Source organism: Vanessa cardui, chromosome 19 (assembly GCF_905220365.1).
Source record: "Vanessa cardui chromosome 19, ilVanCard2.1, whole genome shotgun sequence".
Taxonomy (NCBI): domain Eukaryota; kingdom Metazoa; phylum Arthropoda; class Insecta; order Lepidoptera; family Nymphalidae; genus Vanessa; species Vanessa cardui.
Genome location: NC_061141.1, coordinates 12326677 through 12349284, shown reverse-complemented (window position 1 = coordinate 12349284; position 22608 = coordinate 12326677). Strand labels below are relative to the sequence as shown.

General features: G+C 34.5%; 2 protein-coding genes across 9 annotated transcripts in view; one reads left to right on the top strand and one right to left on the bottom strand.

Annotated features, from left to right (window-relative positions):
* Positions 1-22608, top strand: part of LOC124537775 (neurobeachin-like) — a 410519-nt gene that overhangs the window by 328979 nt on the left and 58932 nt on the right. For all 8 annotated transcript variants that reach the window (XM_047114671.1, XM_047114669.1, XM_047114672.1 and 5 more), the window contains one exon: positions 22111-22228. In XM_047114671.1, coding sequence (XP_046970627.1) covers positions 22111-22228 — 118 coding nt within the window. The remainder of the gene's footprint in view (positions 1-22110; positions 22229-22608) is intronic.
* Positions 4539-6115, bottom strand: LOC124537778 (protein mab-21). Its single transcript, XM_047114680.1, has one exon. The coding sequence runs from the start codon at positions 6021-6023 to the stop codon at positions 4926-4928; it is 1098 nt and encodes a 365-aa protein (XP_046970636.1). The 5' UTR covers positions 6024-6115; the 3' UTR covers positions 4539-4925.

Here is a 22608-nt window from a genome sequence, read left to right as displayed (position 1 = left end):
TTATTATCTGATTGTTTGTGGCCCATGTTATCTTTATTTTAGTAATGTAACGTCGGCCGTCTCGTTTGCTGTAGTTTACTGTATTCGGTACGAGATTTGCGGTCGTTAAAACGCTTTAACAAGATATTTTGATATTTAATGTTATCGCTTATAATATAAGGCATAAAATCTTATTATTTTTTTAAGATAATTTAGCTCGTTAAATCTCTTTCATAAATTAACAATTTTATCGCCGATTCTCGGGGACAGGATTTGGAGTAGTATAGTAGTAGCTGTTATCTATCTCACACGTTCCGCGTTTTGTTTTCACATAAAGTTATACAAATAACTTAAAACAAATCGCTTAATATTGTATAATTTCTTTTCATATATCTCGTGCCGCTTTTATTTGTCGGACGTTATCTTACTTAGTTATCATAAAATATCCAAATTTACATCAATATTCATTTACTCGCGCTATACATGTATCGGGTATTTCATTTTTGATTGAATAATTTAAAATTAACATTAATTAAGTTTCGACGTTGAAGTGGGAGATATGTAAGAGTGTCTTTCTGTCTGTTATCAATCGAAGGCATTAAAAAGTGAAACTTTACTGTCAGACACTTGCTTTACCTGTCTTTAATGTTTTGATCGTTAATACATACATTATATATTTGTAGTAGTATCATCACTTTCTGTCTTGTTTGTCTAGTCGCCTATAGTCTATTTTATAAAATTGCAAACTAAAATCCAAGATCAGGCCGATATTAGAAATTAGTTTTATAATATAATTAATATGTATTAGTAACTTTTGTGAGAAATCACACAGCGGTCTTGGGCTAGAAAGAAGGTCCATGCTTCGGAAAGCCTTTTGATGAGAATACAAATTTAAGCCAATGCTTCTCCAATTTTCCGGCGAATAATTTGTCTTAAGGTAACCTGCAAACTATAAGTACCTACACTTACGATAATAATTAACTCCGAAATCCTTCTCTTTAACCACTGCGACTTATTGTGACTAATGGTGGATATAAATCAATTATTATACACCTAATAATATGTACATAACATACCTTAGAAATACATCGTAGTTATATTACTACTATACATACACATAGTCTAAATAAATACAATGCTTCATAGGTACTTAATAACATTGAAATCTTTTCGAATTTTGGATACGAGAGTGAAGTATACGAACAGATTCTAAACGCAAGAATTGTTCACAATAATCATTAATATCTGTCTTTTTATTAAAAATATTATCGCATAACACTTTCGCGGTCGTATATATCTGATGAAATTATAAACAAAATATTTTCGTAGCGATGAAAATTGTGGTATTTTGTTTATTTTACACGCCACGAGACGCCATTCACTGACATTGTCCACGTATTCGTATAAATATATTGAATAATATCGGAACCTATAACGTTTTCGCTTCAAGTGTTCATAAATTTTAGGACAAAAGTTTAAAACAAGGCGTGTAGGCGGCTATGTAGCGACGGCTCGACCGCGCCGGACATACCGTCACACAGCCACTCACGTTCACCACGAACTTCCAACCTTACCGCTGTACAAATAGAGGCCACCTGTATCCCAAGCTAAGGTGCACTGTACGCTTTATGCGGACGTCTTTAATTGTATCGCGTATTTGGAACGCGCTTGTTTCATTTAAATGTCCTTTATTTATTTTTTGAATCACTGAATCCTTGAGACGGGTCGCTGTACCTATGTGTGGGTTTACTCAGATTTAAATGTTAGCTTCTCAACTAAATTATATATATTTTATTAAAAAAATCGTGATTTCGGTTGGCGTTGGACGCATACTTTTTAAAGATTTTATTCAATTCTATTACTTCTTCAGTTAATATAGGTATAGGTACACTATAGTAACTACAGGCAAAAGGGACACCACATCTTAGTTACCAAGGGTGGAGGTAGGTACATTGGCTATATGAGGAATGGTTAACATTTCTCATAGCGCCAATGTCTAAGGGCGCTGGTGACCACAAACAATCAGGTGGTCCAGTGGTCCGTTAAAAATGTTATAATAAATTCAACTCAATAAAGAAAATTACAAATCAAAAGGTATACCACTATATAAACACAACAGCACTGTCAGATGACAGTGATGACTAGGTTCCACCTAGTAAACCATATATATATAACAATACATAACATAATAATTTAAGCTATTTATATTTATAGCTATGGTGTTTCGTGTGATCAATGTGAAACTATTCGAATCAACATGCATCAAAAGTACCGATACATTCGTTTTATATATTAATATTTTCCATATCCACAAACCGTAGTTATTTAATGTGTTTGAATAACGTGTGCAATATTTTAGCAATACTAACTGCGTGTACGGTAGCTCGAAGGAACATGCACCTTTAATATACAGTCTGCGGCTACCGGACTTTAAAATAAAGTTATATTTATTATAAGTGATAACTCGTGTCTTGCATACCTAATGTTATATATTATGTCAAACTTGACACAAGTTTATGCGCGTTGAAGTTAGCGAATATACGACTATCTACATTTTAATATAATTTATACGTCTATATGTTATTACGTTGAATATATTGTGATTTTATACTAATCTGACGACCAGAGTCGCTTCGTCGAAGAGAATTGAGCTGTAAATATGAATGTATGTACATATATACTTTTTTTGACGACCTCCATTGTCGAGTGGTGTGTACATCGGTTTTCATGGGTACGACACTCTGAGGTCCCGGGTTCGATTCCCGGCCAAGTCAATGTATGGCCGAGTCATTAGTTTTCTATGTTGTCTTGGGTCTGGGTGTATGTGGTACCGTCGTTACTTCTGAATTCCATAACACAAGTGCTTCAGCTACTTACATTGGCATCAGAGGAATGTATGTGATGTTGTCTCATATTTATATTTATTATATACTGTGTAAACAGCTAAGTTTCTTTGCACGTTTCGTTTATCATATCTAAAATTGTATATGGCAATATACATGTGTCCTCGCAAGTTAGAAAGATTCACACATTAACGGGACTGTTGGTGCGACGATAAAGTCATCGGGGTACAAAGCACTTATAATTATGACGCTCTCTTAAAATTTCATGCGCTTTTGAATTAAACATACATACATAAATAACTCTAATTTAAGTAATTAAATAATGAAGGGTACATTTTAACTAGTGTATAAATTAATCATCGTAATATTTACGAGGAAATTCAATACCTAGTCGTAGGTACATAAACGTTTTACTGCCTGTTTTATATATGAGTAAAATAGAACGATAAATATAGTTTTTATGGCTACATTTCACCTTTAACTTAATAAGTACAAAATGTATGTAATTTTAAATTAAGAACTTTTATTAATTCATTTAAGTTTAAATAACATAAGCGTGTGTGTGTTTACTCAAAAATCTTACACATAAAATATTTTCAAGTTTATTTATAATTCGGAACTGCAGGGAACAATTTTCCTGTTATAGCTATTAGGTACCTCTTTTGTCTAGTAGCATGAATACTGTCTGTTAATGAGCTACTACATAGAAATTATAGACAACAAGAAAATAGTTTAATATATTTATATGTTCTAATATTATGTATATGTATAGTCTCAAGTATACTATAAGTAATAAAAATTATGTTGAACAAAATGGTGATCCACCAAAATAATTAAACGCTCTCAATCGTTGAAGAAAATATTCAAACTTTCTAACAAGACTTTCTTCTCATTCGTTTAAAAGATCCCAAACCGAAGCTTAGGATGCAGTTCTAAAACGCAACCCGTATTACATATAGACATACCTACACCCATTTTTATATTTTTTCGGCAGCGAACAGACAACTGGTTGTAAAAATGCAGTATCGCGGATCATTAAATTAAAGGTACTTATTTTTATTTTATTGGAATATAATAGTGTCGACTGCAATGAAACATAAATATATTATGAAGATACATGAGGCCTCTTTTTCTATTCCGTGTAGTGTTTATTTCTAGTTATATTTTAACACTATGTTTACATACAGTATGATATAATATAGTCATTGCACTGCAACCTGTAAGTTTTGTAAGAACAACCAAGTATTGTTAATGTGCTCGATCGCTCATCAAATATCCATGTAGTGTCACCAGTGAAATGATTTTCGACGAAGGCTAATGTTAGTCGTTTTTTAATGTTCCATACTGTAACGTTACCAACTTAATAAGTTAAAGGACGCGAATAAGGAGTAGAAATATTTCTACTAATATTCATTTGTGATATTCCATGTGCCTGCGACGCCGACGGTCTCTATTTTTTTTTAATCTTTTGCCTGTTTTATTTTTCAAGGTAGACTGTCATGTAGGAATTATTGTTTACTATTGTAAACTACTTCAAAATTTAATCACTGTGATTGTGTTGGTGATTTTGAAGTTTTTACAGATAAATTTGCAATAATACAAATAGCAATCTATCTTATTGATAGCAGTTACCATTGAGATTGGGTATGAGTAATTTAAAACAGAGTTGCTACAATACTTTTATAGAAGTGGAATGAAAAGATTTTGTATAGTTTTCCAAATATTTATTATAATATAGATTATACACCTACTTTAAAAGTTCTCAGTCAAATAAATACACGAATTTTCGTTTTTTTTTTTCATCTAAATAAATATTACTAAAATTGTACAACAATTAAGCTATTTACATTATATCACAAATAATATTTGAAACGACCTAATAATTATTAGTATCACGTCTACTTACAGTTTGTTCGATCCACATGGAACATTCGACAACTCGAACTAACCTCGCGTACATAGTCACTGTATCGACCTATCACCTTCTTATTAGAAACTAACGCACATCTAATCCGATTAAATAACTAAAATGACTCGAGACTATTAGCGGTACATCACTAGTTCACTCACTCACTATCAGAATAGGGAATACTATACAACAGTTCACAGCTTTTCGAAGGCCCTTGAATTCGTGAGCATCTCTCTCGTCAGTCGCCACACTTGCTTCGCGGCGTTCTCCATAGCGGTCGGAGACTTCCCTTTGAACAGGTCGACGTGGGGAAGGAAGTAGTGCGGACACCTCCGGCACTGCAGCGAAGATATCAGCTGAAGGAAGATCCCGTTTATCCTGTCCCCGATAGCGGCCTCGTCCCACTCGTGTTCTCGCGGATGCTTCTCGCACTCGTACAGGAGAAGCGTCTTCATGTGGTAGCACGTGACTGGGTTCCCGGGCAGATCCAGATGTCTGTCCCTGATAGTTTTCAATATACTTAAGCATTTTCGACGACAGCCGCCTTGAAGAAGACGATTCTCGGCTTCGAAGAAACTCAAAACCCACGCGTCGCCTTCCATCGCTGAGTTCTTGCCTTGTAAAGTGAGACACTCTTTTGACAGTAAGTCGAAGCCTTCTGTTTTAACTTCGGCCACTATATTCGGATGCGGCCACGGTATCGTCGGTAAAGGCCAGTGCGCTGCCGACCGGGGCCATAGACCTGCACACTTGAAAGCCGGTGTTATCTGAACTATGTATCTCTCTCGAATACGGAGTTTCACTTCCGTGGTCTCCGCAATCATCTTCACACAGTCACGATAGGAGCACTTATCGCAAGCCTGAGCGACCAAAGTCTGGAATCTTGACCTAATCTTACGCGCCGACAAGTATCCCGAGGCGGTGATAAACTCGACCCACAGGGACATGGAACGCTTCCTGCCATCGCTGAGCTTAAGCACAGCGCAGCCGGGCAGGGAGCCATCGTCGACGAAATTTAAAACTCCCATCTGATTCAGGTAGATAATGATCTCGAACTCGTGAGGCGAGACCACCTCGAGACCATCGAATCGGCCATTGTAGTCAGTCAGCGAGGATATAAATCTCGGCTCCTGCAGTTCGACTTCCTTTAAGACATCCTGCACTATCCTGCAGACTTCATGGATGGTCTTGGCGATTTGCGCCTTGCGGTTCGCAACGCGCTCGTTGTAGTACTTATTCATCTGGTAGACTAGTTTCGATTGAGCCGCCATCATCTCAGGTGGCACTAGCATGGTGGATGTGTGCCTTCACCCGGTTCGCATTGTCCGGCGGGCGGTGCACGCACGCGCACGGAACGCAGACGTTCTAAGACTGAGCCATGTCGAGTCATCGCACGATGAAAGACGGTGTACGCCCATGGGGATGTGTGCTAGCGAATGAGCGGAGGGCGTCACTTCTCTCTCGCGCTTGCGACGAAACGCCTTCGCGCGAACGAGACGGCGATATCTCTCCACCGAGGCGTTCGCGTAGCTCGCACCGGCTCAGTATTGATCTGCGACAGGCCCCGCCTCGCTCGGATAGGTATTCGGCGCGTTAGGGTCGAGGTGATCGTAATTACATGATCGGTTTAGAACGATCCTCGTTAATTCGGTAGCCCAACGAGCTTGATGCCATTAACGGCAACATCTCCTCGGAAGTTTTTTTTTTATGTTTTTAATTATAACGGCTAATTTAATTCGAAGTTGGCACGCCATGTCATAACTTTTGATATCTGATGAGTCGCTATTTGTAATTTGTCGCATGTTTTTTTCCATATTTACATTCGAGCGGATGCGCCGCCTCGTCTGTGCCATATTAAAACCTATTCAATGGAACTCTGAGAATTAAGTTCGAAATATTTAAACACATACAATTATTTTAGGAATTTATTATTAATGCCTTCATTTAATTCGCAAGTTATGTTAAAAACTTCGTTTTTATAAACTGTAATAGTTAACATTGCATTCCTTTTTAATTTTTTACATATCTGCTTTATATTGATGCGCGCTGTAAATAATGTTGACATTTTTGCTAGCTTGTTATTGTGTCGAGGAAGGTAAATGTCATCGAAAATGTTGTTTAATGGACAAAAAGAATCATTAAAACCTTTACTAGCAAACTAAATGTTGAAATGACATGCATGTGGCCACTTCTACGTATATTTAGCACTATAATCTATAGGTAGGTACAACTATAACCAGGTAGGTTATAGTTGTACCTACCTATAGATTTTAGTGCTACATAGCTATTTCAATCATACCTAGGTAAAAACAAAAAAAGTCAGTAGGTACATTTTCATTCATTCATGTTTAGACACTATTATCGAAATTAAATGTTATTTAGTAAAAATAAAATTTGTTGAAATAGGTAAGTGTAGGTACAAAAGTACATAAACATTCTTTTAAATTTTCAATACTAAATTATGGTCAAATTTTGACGACTATTTCAATGATCAGAAGACAATAAAATCAGCATATTTGATAAACACATTTTTACTCTACTCTACTGTGCTTCCGTGGTCTTATTTCATCTCTTGAAGGAGAAGAGTGTCTTCTAGAAACATATGACTCCATACCTACTTTTACTTCATACTTCATATATAGTAGACTAAGCTGTAGGTCTATGCTCATACCAGCTTTTGAGTACCTACGACATTACTCTTTTGGGATGCGTTCTCATTGGAATTAAAAGTCAGCTAATTCTTAGGTAGGTTAAATAAACCGATCACGACAATCGTTAAAAAAGTTGACATATAAAATATACCAAAGTAATAAATTGTGTGACTTTAGTGATTCAAAATAAATATTTTGGTTTAAAATTATCTCTAAACAACTTAGTATTCAACACAACACATTAACATGTAATGTTCAAAGAATGATAATGATTCTACAACGATTATGTTAGGTACTATAGAATAAAATAGCATACAATATTTTTTAAACGCAGACGTGCAATAGAGCCATCAGTCGATAGGTGGTCCGCTTAAACACTGTGAGAATTCATCATTCTTATTGGAAATTTATGGAAAACACGTTCGTAATACCGCTTGTGTCTGTAATTCCATTGGCTCACCCAAACACCGTTCAAAATTGACATGACGATACATAGTTGCGTGATGCTTTCAGTTAGTATGTAAATAGACAGCCGAATTATGACTAAATTGTATATAATAGTAGAAAATAATCAATTAAAATTGTTCAGATGACTAGACATTTCTTTTGTTTTTTTCGAACTCAGTAGGTAGGTGGTACTATCTATTCAGATTCATTAGATCACTTACACGGATGTCCTTTCCCTTTTAAAATTATACGTTCTCCCGTGTAACTAGTCACTCTTAGCTTTACTTATTTTTTTTTTACTTTTCTTTGTCTATTATACTCCATCAGGCTTTAATTTTTTAGTCATTGAGTTTTAAACAAAAATATTTATCTCATATATAAAGTATTTAATTGTTGTTTAAACCTTTATAGACGTATCAATTTGAATAATATCAGATGTCCTGTGATAAGTTGGTGGTGCAACTATTTAAATAAATAAATATTTGCAAAATACCCATATTACTTAGTGAGATTCAGAAATAGGTTCTTAATATAAAACATTGACCCTTTCATCAATCTACAATGTGGAATGAACTAACACCTTATGTCACAAAAAAAAACTGAGAAAAATAATCATAAAAGTTTGTTTAAAAACAATACCTTAAATTGAGTTTAGAACATTACATTTCATATTAATAGGTACATAAAATAACTTCTTAAAGTCGGGCTAATAATAACTATTATAGCCATTTATGTAAGACGTGGATGTACTTTTTCTTAGCACACTGTTTAGAAAAACCAACATTCTATTGTAGAATAAAAATATTTAAACCGTCTTGAAATTTATTTTCGAACGGGAACGTCCTCAAAGAGATACCAACGTAGGTAGATATATGTACATATATTTATATATTTTCCACCCATTCCACAACAAACTTAAACGTTCGCCCGATAGTCGCTAAGGGAATGCCTATTTCGGTAAGGATTGATGGCGCGGCACTACGTGATGGATGGCTCCAGCTCGCTTGATTTACGGGACGTCCTCGCGATTCATGATACCCTGGTACCTGGATGCTGGGGGAATGCCTCCCGAATTAGACTTTGTTGTTTATGAATCTAGTCGAATTAGAAAGGTTTAAAGCAAATATAAGATTTTAGCTTAATAATCTATTATTAACTAAAGCGATTCGGACTTCGCAGTATTGTAATATTGCGAAGATTGTAATATATACCCGATATTTATATCGATCATTCAACAAAACTAGTCTATATCCGATTGTTAAATTTTAATCTCGTTTTTCCTAGAAAACTTATTATTATTATTAATTAATTATTTATTTATTTGATGCTTTCATCTGTATTCTATCAACAAAACCATAACAAGTTAAATATCATTATTATTAATCTCGCTATTTCTCATTTTAATAAATATGTATTTTCCTCTAGAAAACCTTCCATATTATGTTTCCCATTCATTAAACTGATAGCCGTCGGCGCGCATGCGCGTCTTCAAAATGGCGGCCGCACAGTCCCGCCCATTTCCGCCGGATGTCCGCCACCGCCCCTGAAGCCTACCCTTTAAATTAATGTATTCTCTAGATAGGGTACGTTATCTTCACGCTGTTGGTTGAGACCTTTGTTATTATAATAATGTTACAAAAAAACTTGTTTACAGATAATACTAATGCGATAAAAATGATAGTGGGATTGTATGTTTGTTCTGCCCAAGTCTCAACGTTCATCGAGAAATAATTTCCGAATTATTTAGAAAATTGTGACAAAACTTGTCTTTAATATATTAGACTAACGAGATCTCTAAAATGATAACATAGAATTTTAAAAGAAAATTTCCAAAGAAAAGCCATAATATAATAGTATAAGGATTCATTGAATCTAATTGCATTTAAATATCTTATGGATTAATGAGTTGCAAATGAAATAAATATTAATACTGCATACATTTTTGTAATTCACTGGGTATATTACTCAATAACCAGATACAGTAGGTACTTTATCTCTGAGGAAATTTGAAAATTGAAAAAAAAATTAGTTATGTTGTGATTGATGTATCTTATTTATACCCTGTATTTAAACTGCCTTACTGAAGTAAGTACTGAAGTAACCGGCAGTAATACAAAACTATCCAGTTTAGTCAATAAGTTAAAAAAAATGTCGTTTCCTGGATGTAGGCGCAATACATTTCAATAATGTAACGGTTTAATAGTAACTTGTATCGCATATCAACTGTTTAATTGATAAATAAACAAATTATACAGTGTTTGTTTATATGAGACACATTTTATAGACGAATGTAGAGCACGAAACACTGATAACATAATGATAATAAAACAGAAATCCGATTTGAAACGTCCGTTGAAATTAATTTAATCACCGTACAATCCGTGTAATCGTACAAGCACGTCACAGCGTTCGTAGTTTAGTGTCGCGACGGTCATTAAAACGTTCAACCATCTCGAACTATTAAAATCACGTCTATTTAACATAACGGCTTTTAAGAGACGACTAATTTACGAGCGATGTACCGATACACAGCGTGCGACAATTATTAATAAACCTAAACAGTTTGTATATATGTCACTGACTAACTAAACTGGCCAAAAAAAATATTGAATTTCATCAACGGACGCCTGTACCAACAGAATGACAGAGCACGTTGTAAAAGGAGTACGCGATGATATTTATGGTGTATTGAATTTGCTATCGTGTAGTATGAAAGATGGGCTCGGACGAACATCTGTCTTCCCCCACCGTCGGCGAGCGACTGACGACGCACCACCCTTTCTGGCTGGAGAAGGGATAACGCCCCGCCTACTCCTTTGAAATATCGGGAACACAAAGGGCGCATGTCCAATTCTCTGTCGCAATAAAAACTCAACCTTATTATATACATGTTATGTATTCTTTTACGTTAATTTATACTTGACGCACATATTAGGGTTGTGCGACAAGTATTTTTTTTCGATAATTATTTTTCTTGCAATGCAAAGATATTTCGGTGTGCCATACAGTAATTGGATTCAGGCGTATAATGGACAACGCAACTTAACCTCTGATTATAGCTATGCGATGTTGGCCTCTATTACCGTGCATTTTGGATCGAACTTATTTGAAAGGATATATTTCAATGCATTTTCGTATTCGTTGAGGTATGCGTCGATTGAGTCGTCCTGTCTCGTGTAATTATTATAAAGATTCCAGATAAAAGATACACGTCTTTGTTTCGTGTATTTTTTGTTCGCATTATTAGCGGGCCTTTGTGCATTTAAACGAAACAAATTTAAATGGAACAATGCAGTCGATATAGTTATAAAGCATACGAGCAAAAAACAAAGCGTAACGTTTAATTGAGTGTATGGCGTGTGCACCTTGAATACGACTCCCCGCTTCTAGAAGGACGTATAATTAAACGACTACTACTCACACCTACTCGAAATTTATCAGAAGCTATTGGTATTTGTATGAAGCTGTTTTCTGATAACAATTACATACAAATACCAATAGTTTCTGATAAGTAGCTGGTATCAAATGTAGTTTATTTTTAATACGAAAAACAGATTTTATAGCATCTCTGCACTCTACCATTGTCTCCATTGAAGAAAGGGTGACTTATCCCCTTTCTTTTTCCTTTACTAGCTGTCCCCCGACTTCGTGTGCATTTTAATGTAACAAAAAAGTTATTGTTGTAGCCTAAGTTACTCCTAAGTTTTATAATTTCAGCTTTCTGCCAGAGAAAGTCCCGTCCAAATCGGTGCAGCACGCAGAGGCAGACACACAAATTTTGAAAAAAAATGATTTTTTTTACCGAATATACACATGGACTTACTAGATACGATTATTTTAATATGTATGGATTGATATTTTTTTTTTTATTATTTGAAGAAACATATATGAAAAATATCCACATAACAAATGCTAATAACAAATCAACATACAAATGCTCTCCATAAATTGAATTAAAATAATTTCCCTGCGATATCCGGGCGCACGGTGGCGCCGCCGCACTAACGCCGCCCATCTGCGTGCGTCTACACGTGTTCCAAATTACACTAATTCCTATATTGAGTTAGGCCGTTTGAAACGCACCGATTTATAATTATCTCCGCATTCGTTTTCTTTCAAAATATTATGCTTATTAAGAGACTTTTTTTCAATTATGTCTTGATTAATGCCATCTTTGACCGATCTTCCATTTGACAGATTTTCAAAGAATAGATATCTTTATTGCAATAATGAGTGGCTCTAAGTTAAATATTAACAAATTTCGAAAAGATATTTCAAGAAAAAAAGGTTAACCTAAACCATAAAAGATTACCATAGAGACGCAGGTATCCTATTAAGTATAAACATTAAAATCAAACTATATAATATACTAATAAAAACCATTATGGCCATTCATATTGTTGCTGCAGTTATTATTAGAACAATTTTAAAAAAACAAACATATATCAACTTTTAAGTATGATGGCTCGACGTTTGGTTAAAGAAAGTTATTCCCTGACTCTACTACGTCCCAGAGACCACTTGCAATCCAATATTCCTGTCCGAGGCTAACACTTTCATTATTAACCAAAAAAGGTTCGATAGATTATAAATAACCAGATGAAACCAGTAAACAATTAAACCTAATCAACGATACTAGTTCACACCGACCGGTAGCGGGCGGTTATCTCGACAGTGGTACTTAATCTCGGTTAAACCGTAAACCGTAACGAACGAGCTGGCTTATCTCTAACCGCTTGTTCGGTTGTTGCGCCCGCGCAGTCCGTGAGGCGACAATTGTTTATTTATTGCCGATTGATGACTATTTAGTGTTGTTTGATAAAACTTGTTAACGACAATATTTACTATGAAACGCAACACGACTAGCTTCTCTTATTTTGTTTATAAAAATCATTCCCTGACGTAACCATTGATTACTAATTCTATTTTTTTTAAATATTTTTAGGGAAGTATCTGAAAAGAATCATTGGGGACATGCCTTAAATTCATGTTATATTACGTCTCTTTTTCAATTATTTTTTACATAAGGTAAAGTTCATCTGATTGTTAATTAACACCTTCGTTCTAAAAAACTTGCTGCAAGAAATGTAATTCTTCTCTCTCCTTACAGCGTCATTTTGCGGCTAGCCATGAGCCATCACATCCCATGATGTGATATACCACAACCCATGTGTGTCCATTACTGATTTACTTGGCTTTGAAACGAAAACGCAGCAATACAGACTATTCATGTTAGTGCTAGACCAAATTATAAGTATGTAGTAGGTAGGTACTTACTCAGACAGGGCTGCAAAAATTCCTACAGCTGCGTTAAAACAAACTATAACAGTATCGCTGCTAAGCTATATTCTTGTACTAAAATTTGTGACTTGTTAAGCCACGACGGTCTAATGCGGGCAATGGATGGACATGGGGCTCATTTTTACCCAACATACGCTAGGTTTTTCACACTTCAAATGAAGGAATTAAATATAAATAAATTACATTAAATTTCAGTTATTACTGTCAAGTATTAACCCTCAATTTACGTTTACGATTCATGTGATTTAACTACTTAGTTGTTATCTCGGCAACATGCCTTTCAGAATGTTAAAATATCCCGTACGTAATTGCGTAAATTTCACTTAAGTACCTACCTACGTCGGGATTTCTTAATAGGTTTAGGAATACCAAGTCGCCGAATTAATGTCGCCGTTAATTTGTTACAGTAATATTTTACATTTAACACACTGAGGAAACTGTTAATCCAAGTTAATCCCGACATGACAGCGATCGTAAGACGGTGCGCCTGCGAACATCCCGCGCGTAAATCTCTCCTATATCTGCGGTTTTAATGTGACGGATTTTACGGCACACCTAAAGTTAAAACAAAAAGGTGATCTTATGACGAATAAAGCTATTTATTATTTTAACAGAAGATAACAAAAACCACCATCAATTGCCCTCCCTACCAAGAAAAAGGACGAGCATACTGCCACCAGCTCATTTGTTACAACGTGAACAAAGTCCATAGTAAAGAAATAAGTTAGTTATTGAAGATTATTAGCTTTTTAGATTTGCGAATTACAATTTGAATTATTCTAAACAACACATCAGAAGAAAAACATGCATCATTAGTATAGTAGCACGATTCTGTAGGACGTAAATACCTAATTTACGATTACAATATACAATTCTATTCGCTCGATAACCGTGACGACATAAAAAAACTCAAAACGTTAAGATAAGCCGTGACACGTGATAAAGTGTGGAACGTATAGATACTTATTAAGTTGTACCTGACTGCAGCTCTACATGAAACGAGAGAATATTAAATTCTAGACAAGCAATCAGTCCCGACTTCGAGCGACTACACGTCGATGTAAGTAAGAAATATCTCACCTACCTATAATAAGTTTTTCGAACACACAGACGGACGCTAACATAATATTCCATTTGAAAATGTTTGATTGCTTTTTTTTTTAAAATTAAGAGTTTTGAAAACATTGGAGTGAGTTGTTTTTAATATATATTTTTTTCGAAAGTACGTCAAGAAAATGTGATAAGTGTTTGGAGAGGCTTTTATTCACTTACCAACACGTTACACATCATAGAAATTCGTAAAGTCTATCGTGCCTGCGTTACACTAAATTACGCTAAAATACGTTACATTAAATATTAAGTTATTATTAAACTTCTCACAAAAACAAAATATTATAAAAAAAAAGTTCAAATACCACTAATAAATCTATTTTTAAATGTCTTTATTACCTGTCATATTATATTACAATGCGCTGGACTTATTCTATGCTATTGACACTAATTAAAATAGTTTTAACGATTTGTATTAATCATTATTATACCAATGCTGAATTGTCCTTTTTTTTGGATTGGCAAGAGCTTAGAACACTTACGATAAGGTTTACATACATTTCACGAGTAGTGTATTTCACGTGTAGTAGTAAGAGTTTCAGTGTAAATATAAAATATTCACTTGTATATGTTTAGAAATGAGAGTATACAATAAATTGTTTAAAATAAACAAATGAACAAATAAACAATTACATAAACGTTAATCACAAGCACGATTAAGCGCAGCGACCGCCGTTTCAATAATACAGCGTTGTCTGTTTTCACTGTAATAATAATAAAAATAAATATTTCATACGTCGTGTCACGATACAAAAGAAAACAAGCAATAATTAGATTGCGTTTAAACTAATTCCAGTAAATGCTGCGCATGCGACGCCACGGTGGCCGTCAAAGGAAATCCTAATTAAATACTCGTACATCACCGTCGACAGAGACGCGAACCCACTACCTCTATTACTTCAGAGTAAACTATCGGTTCTCGCCTATAATTCGCTTACAAATCGCTTTACAATATATAATTAAATTCATTAATAATCAAATTATAGAACTATTATATTGTAACGTGATAGTAAGATACATATTTAAATGTTTAAACTGTTAATTTTTTTAAAGATATTTAACGAGATTTTGCTAAATTGTAACACTGTAATTACGATTATGACTTTATTTTATATTATGTTATTTGGTAGAACAAATCATTGAGAAACGTAAATAAGTTATTATGTAAGCGCAGGTATAAAGTGGCAGGATCAGATCCGGTGTTTTGTTGGCCTGTGAATGTTGTCGTAAGAGGTATCTCTCTGTCATTATAGTCGAGTGCGGAGCGGAGCGAGTAGAGTTAGAACAAGTGGTAGGACCGCGACATCATCTCGCAGTTAGTCAACGTGAACGGTTCATAAATTCCCTGTCATCGCTCCGGTGTATTTCTGGAGTTTTTCAGTCGACCGCGTGTCGCTCGATTTCCATAAAAGTTCCGCAATAAATTTGTGTGCGTTCCGACGACGGTTCGTAGGGCCTGTGGAATGCTTTTTTGGTCTCGTTTTGGATTTATGTAAAGTATTTTTTTCGTTATTTAATTTCTTCTTTTCAATTTATCCTAGTCCGCTTTTAAAGTATTTAAGTTTTTAACTTTTTTATATAAAATTGTGTTAGTTTATAAGACAAGAAAGAGAGAGTCACGTTTATTAAGAGATACAATTAACGAATGATAAACCGAACATCTAAAATGACAGTAACTTATAATAATACAGTTTTAACTTACTAAATAACAGATAAACCAATTAATAAATAAACAATAATCGATCAAGTTATAAGACTGAACAGTGTGATTTCGGCAGTTTCTGTTTTTATTTCCGCAAGCAAGGTGTGATATTAAATTAAGAAGAAGTTGATTGATTCGTAGTAGTTCAGAAATTATAGTCAGTTTATGGTGTATGGCTGGACATTAAATGGTAGTCATAACAATCGAAATCATACAGCACCTTAAGTAGCTTTGCTTCCTTCTAATTAAGACTTTGTATTTTAACCAAGATCAAATGCGATCGTACGAGGCATTGTAAAATATTTCGCAGTTGCAACAGAAGATTGTTTGCGTTTATTCTTACGGTACAGAAAGTACCTAAGTTTTACTTGGCGAAAGGGCTTTGATAGGTAATACCAACTCAACATGTATTCTGTACCCAAGCAGCAATATTTATTATTGTAGTGTTCCGGTTTGAAAAGTGAGTGAGCCAATGTAACACTGTAACACGCACGAGGGACATTACATTAAGCCATTTGATGTTCATCTGTTTATTTTAGAAATAAATAATACTCTTAGTATGGTATCATGAACCAACTAATTATAGATTATTCACTGGAATATTCGCAATATACCAGAAGACATTCCCACAGAGGACTGTGATGTTTCCTAGACTTCACAATGCATACGACGACAGCGACAGGACGCTGAGGTCCCAGCGGAGTTCGTGGAACCGATGCGTCGCTTCGGATCCCACGAGAAATATAAATTAAGAAATATTTATATCCGCTGTAATAATATAATTACAACATACTAAAATATTATGAAGTTTACATAATACAGCTAACTATAGTGCAGTTTTAAATAAAGCTGTCATAAAGATCTTTCTTGTTTAGTTATTTGACAGTGATTACGTTTATATTGTATATCATAAAACGCAATAAATACCTCAAATATCATACCGACGTACACCCTCCATATAAATTGATTAATAATCTTTATAGCATTAACAAGGAACGTTTAAAAATAACCCTTAATAAATTAAGTTCTTACACGACAAACAAATAAATTGCCAATTATATAAATGAGAACCTCGTATATACTAATGAGTACGGAGTTTCTAAAAAACTTAATTGGCCGTTAAGGAGACGAGTCTATAGTGGCAGATGCGATTAAGGTCATCGCATTCGACACCCTCGCGTGCGTTATCTTAGCATTAATAGGAGCATTCACAAGCGTTGCTCGCCCTAGCTGATGACAATTTCAACGATTCTACATTTCCTGCAACCATTATTGTTCGTCGGCGTGTACGGATAGCAATAAATTCAGGCCTATCAAATTTGAACCCGCACCGGCCATAGGTTCTGTAGTTGCATACATTCGGAAACCTTGCAATGCAATGCAACTGTTTGATCTGACATTTTACGCTTTTGTCTTGTCACCCAGATAAGCCTACATAAAATATTGCTAACAAGCTTATTGTTTTTTTTTTAATCTGAAATAACTTTCGTATCTAAAATAAGATAAAAAAAAAACTAATCAAATAATGACAATAAAAGTTAATTTTAAAATAACTCAATACTTTTTATTATGCAAACCATACTAAGGTCGCATGTTTTTTTTCCGTCCGTTCCTAATGGGGGCACTTGTCACGGGCCAGGCCTTATTTACGATACGCGATAACCATCGACTGCCTCAGTCGCGATGCGCGCCTGGTACATACGACCACTCGTTATTGATAACCCTCGTTTGTCTTATCATTGAATATTGATTTTTATTATACTGCCTTTAAAACCCTAAATTACATCTTCATTCTAAGGTCCTTGTGATTTTAAACGTAAGAAACATTTTAACAATAAATTACAATCTTGGTATACTGAAATATACCTATAAGCACCATATCAATTTCTGTATTATTTAAAAAATCACTAGCTTATCTTAAAATGTTTGTGTAATCGAAGTTTAATTCGACGGACCTGTACAGCGCCTTAAAACTTAAGCATGCTGAGAGTGAGCCGTTCGTGCGAAAAACAAAATAGAGCAAATAAATCTGCGCGTAGGTCCTCCTTTCCTGGTATTCTTCACACGGTGAAGAGATAATTCAAGCTAATCTGTTTGTAGATCTTTTCGAAAACTGTGAGATTATGTGACAATTTATGTGAACTCGAAGAGTCTGTATCATCCTACGCATACAAAATAAGGTTTAGAATAGAATATTACTTTCTCACATACTCTGTTCTCCCAGTAAACTTATCAGATTGAAAGATTTCTGACTCAAGTGTGCTAAAATTATTCACAGGGCTAGTAATGTATGCTTCTAAAGAATTTGTACAGGGCATTTTATATGCAATTACAGTTCAATATAATTGCATAAAAATGCCAATGCAATTTATTACACAGCAACAATGATAATGAAATTTTTGTATAACGCAAAGTTCTCGGTCTCGTATGTTAAATAAAAAGCACTTAAAATATTTGGAACAATAGATTATTGTAAACACGTGTCACTTCCCACAATCTGGTAACGCATTCATCTCGGTAACGCTCGCGTGACCGAGGGCCATTAGCGATAAAATGACGTTAATGTGTGAACTAGATGATAGAACAGCGTGTTCGATATAAATTACTACACCTACTGCTGATATTCAGTAGGAAATCATTATTTTTTGAACGGGGATTTAAGATTCAATTACAAGACTTACAACCGAGGATCTTTATGCCAACTTTGCATTCACATATCTCAAAATGCTTTTACTTTAGCCTCGAAAACACTGACACCGTGTGTCAGAACATCTTTTTGTGTCGTTTTGCTGCGGGCCCCACTGGCCTTTACATTGTCACCAAAGGTGGAAGCGTTAGTTTGTTCACACCAAAAACGCTTATATCTGATTGGGGAACATGAGCCTTAGCACTCTTGAAGATAAATATATCACTACTAATTAGTAACTACAAACTGTAGCAGGTTGCGCATCGTTATAATAAACTTAGTTTGCTTTTATTATCCTCTCGTTAGTTATACCGCCAAATATAATAGGCCAATAGTTACCGTGGCCTGCGTAAATATGACATCACAGGATCTAAGACTCCGTCATCCAAGTATTAAATTCCTCATCATTATTTAACTGTGTATTTTCTTTTTTTATATAAATCATCAAATAATTACATGTACAAGACAAACACTGACTTTTGAATTAAACGTAAATGACATGTAAACGAAAATGTATTCTGCACATAAATGCACGCATGTATGCGCCGTAAATAAAGTAGTTAACACACTATCAGGTTTCTATTAACGACATCAATAGTGAGTGTCATCATACTGACCTTTATGATAATCATTGAACAAACTTTTACCTCGTATTATGAAGGCATATAATATTCCTAATATACATTACTGCCGAAGTGACCTCCTGCAATCTTCAATCTTCGTATTTTAATGGATTTCATATCAACTGATATAACTAAATATTATTCCATATAAAACACCTGTTAGTTTACCAGAACGCATTGCACTATCGAGAGGGTGCTACAGAGGCTACAGCAAAGGGCCCTCGAGGGGGCGAGGTTGACAAATTACATTACAATTGAATCCGACATTCTCGCCCCATCTCCACTCAAGCCCTTTGTTATTCCCCAGCAATGTGGATACGTACTTTATGAGAATGAAAACAATGCCAGTTTTGGGATTTTTTGGGGTTTCATTGCTGTTTATTCGAACATTGATTTATTCGCCACGTTACTGGCAACAACATCAATAATAATTACTATGTAACGAACAAACTATCTTTGTTGTATAAAGTTTTGCGCCATAATTATTTATTTAAATCATTAGCTTTAGATCAGATAAGTGCACAAATAAATATTATTTATGTACTCAACAACAAACAGAACTTCCCAAAGTTTAATAGTAGTTACCTTGTAGGTAAGCTGTTAGTTGTGTAGATACAACTAATGCATGCCTTGCATTTTTATGAAGTAAATATAAATAAACACTATAAATATTATTTACTTCAACAATAATTCAAATAGTGTTTAGTGAAATCTATACTAATATTATAAATGTCAAAAGTAACTCTGTCTGTCTGTCGCTCTTTTACTTAAAAGCCGCTGAACCGAATTTGACGTAACTTATTATAAAGCAAATTTGAACTCCAAGCAAGGACAGAGGCTACTTTTTTGCCCAACACATGACTACTCTCACGACAAACCTCTAAAACGCAAGCGAAGCTGCGAGCTACTACTAGTTACTAGTATATTAAACATTTAACTTTGATACAACTAACTGACATGTTTTGCTCGATCGAAGGACTCTTACGGTTAAAAATAATTACGCTTATACTCTCTTATTATTGCTAATACTATTATATGTATTTAAAACATACAGAGACCTAAATTCGAAACACAAACAATATCGGTACACGTCCCATTATGTTCCGATCAAGTCACTCAGCGGCCCTCTCCGCACACCCGAGGGAGATGATACAGACGATCCCTCCCCATACAAACAATTGTTGTACGTGCTTTTGAACATGTTGTTTATGGTGATTAGTGAATAATTGCATTCGGGAAAGGTAGAGTTATATGTGTATGTTATTTGAGTGATCTGCTGAGTTAAATTTATATATTTTTAAAATACTTACATTATATACCTTTCTCTTCTTTCGCAAGAACGTCACTAAACGTGTATCACGAGGAATAGGTCACAAATTTGTTCACGGAGAGCTTTTATGATGATGGGAATGTAGTAAGCGTTAAATTAAGCCAGACAGCTGGTGGTGAGTTGTCACCAAAGTCTATAGACATTGGAGTTACAAGAAATCAACCTTTACCCCAAGTGGTTGACGATTGTGTTTTTGTGCCTGTCTACTATTGACTCTCTCATCATTCAAGCTGAAATTACACACAAAATATTAATAAGTGACATAATATCATATATCCGGATTAGCGCGCAGATCCACCGCCATAGAAAATATTTATTTTTATCAAGTTAATATCTTATTACAATGTCTACACAGAAAACTTATGCAAAAGTCTGTACGTACTGTAACTGTCTGTCTGTCTGTCATGGTCATCACGGTTACGTAATCGAATATGATGAAATATGTTTGGTAAAGTATATCAAAAGTAAGAAACGACATTTTCACCCTTTGAGTTAAATGAAGTTTAAGTAGCAAAATTTACTCCAAGCAGCCACAACCGATCAGTTGCTATTCGTAAACTTCGACTATACCTTGCAAGTAGTACCGCCGCTATTACAGTAATATCTATTAATAAAAATCAATCAACACTTTACAGTATTTTTTATTAAGACGCTTAAACCAAAATCGTTACCTAACCCAATTAGTTCATCCCAAAGGACTACTTAATAGCGTCCATATATAACGAAATAAAGAGCTAACGAAGATTTTACGACGTCCTCGTGTTTACGACGCGAGATCTGATGTTATTTTAGATTTTATTTGATACAGCGTTTATAAGATCACATCTCGCGTGGATACAGCGCTTATATGCCTTGCACTCAACTAGATCCTAATGACGCGATGGAGAGGAAGCTGTCGTATAAAATAAATATACTTCTTATTGAAACGTGTCTATAACTACACATATTTTAAATATGTTATTTCCTTCGTCAACCTTAAAGAACTATAATATAGAAATTTCATATCTTTTATTGAGTCTTCCTAAACTAATTTAACTTCAAGATACGACTAATCCATTTAAGAATTCAAAAGAGGTTATATAGTCCTTAATTTCATGTTATTTCTTAATGAAGACGAGAAATTGATCGCTTTTATCTATTATTTTCAGTCGAATAATTAAGGTATTAATAATAAAATTAAGTTTTCAAGTGGCTTTGCAACCAATTGTAATTTATGAGTTATATGTAAACAGTATTATAGAAATTTAATGCAAAAATTTATTTAACTTATACCGCATAGGATTGCAATGATTAAAAAATATAAGTAGGTACCTAATATTGTTTAACAACGGATAAATTATACCCTTATACTTTTCAAAGTAGGTAATCAAGGTGTTCAATCATTTTAGTAAATATTTCAGCTGTAAAAATTAAAAAATGTAAATTTAGTTTTTATACTGAAAAGACTAAGGTTATTTTCTCAATTTAACCTAAACATTTTGTTAAGTTTGATCAAATAACATCTAATCTAGATAATATTTTGATTTCAGGTTTTGAAGTACTGCGAACATCTACACGGAAAATGGTACTTCAGCGAAATCCGGGCAATCTTCTCCCGTCGATATCTCTTGCAGAGTATCGCCATCGAGATGTTCCTCGCCAGCAGAAGTAAGTATTCTAAATATACATACTCGTATCTATATTTTTCACCATTACTAAATCATAGCTGATATGGCCCAGTACACTGAATACGTGGACCTTCAACGAAAGACTTATTTACTTTAAGCTTAATTTGAACCATGTCCTTATTTCAATATATAATAATCCATGTGTTTCGACAAACCACAAAAAATACTAATTCTTTACTTGAAATTTAATATGGTCATTCTTTTCGCTATGTAGATGCTCACTGAGAAAGATTTATGAAAATCCCCCTTCGTAAAGGGAAATGGGTAAAGGAAACAATCGGGCGGGTAGCTAGCATTTATACAAGGCATATATTAACATCTGCTCGAGACAAAATGATTCTTGGTTTGGAAAAAGTCTTC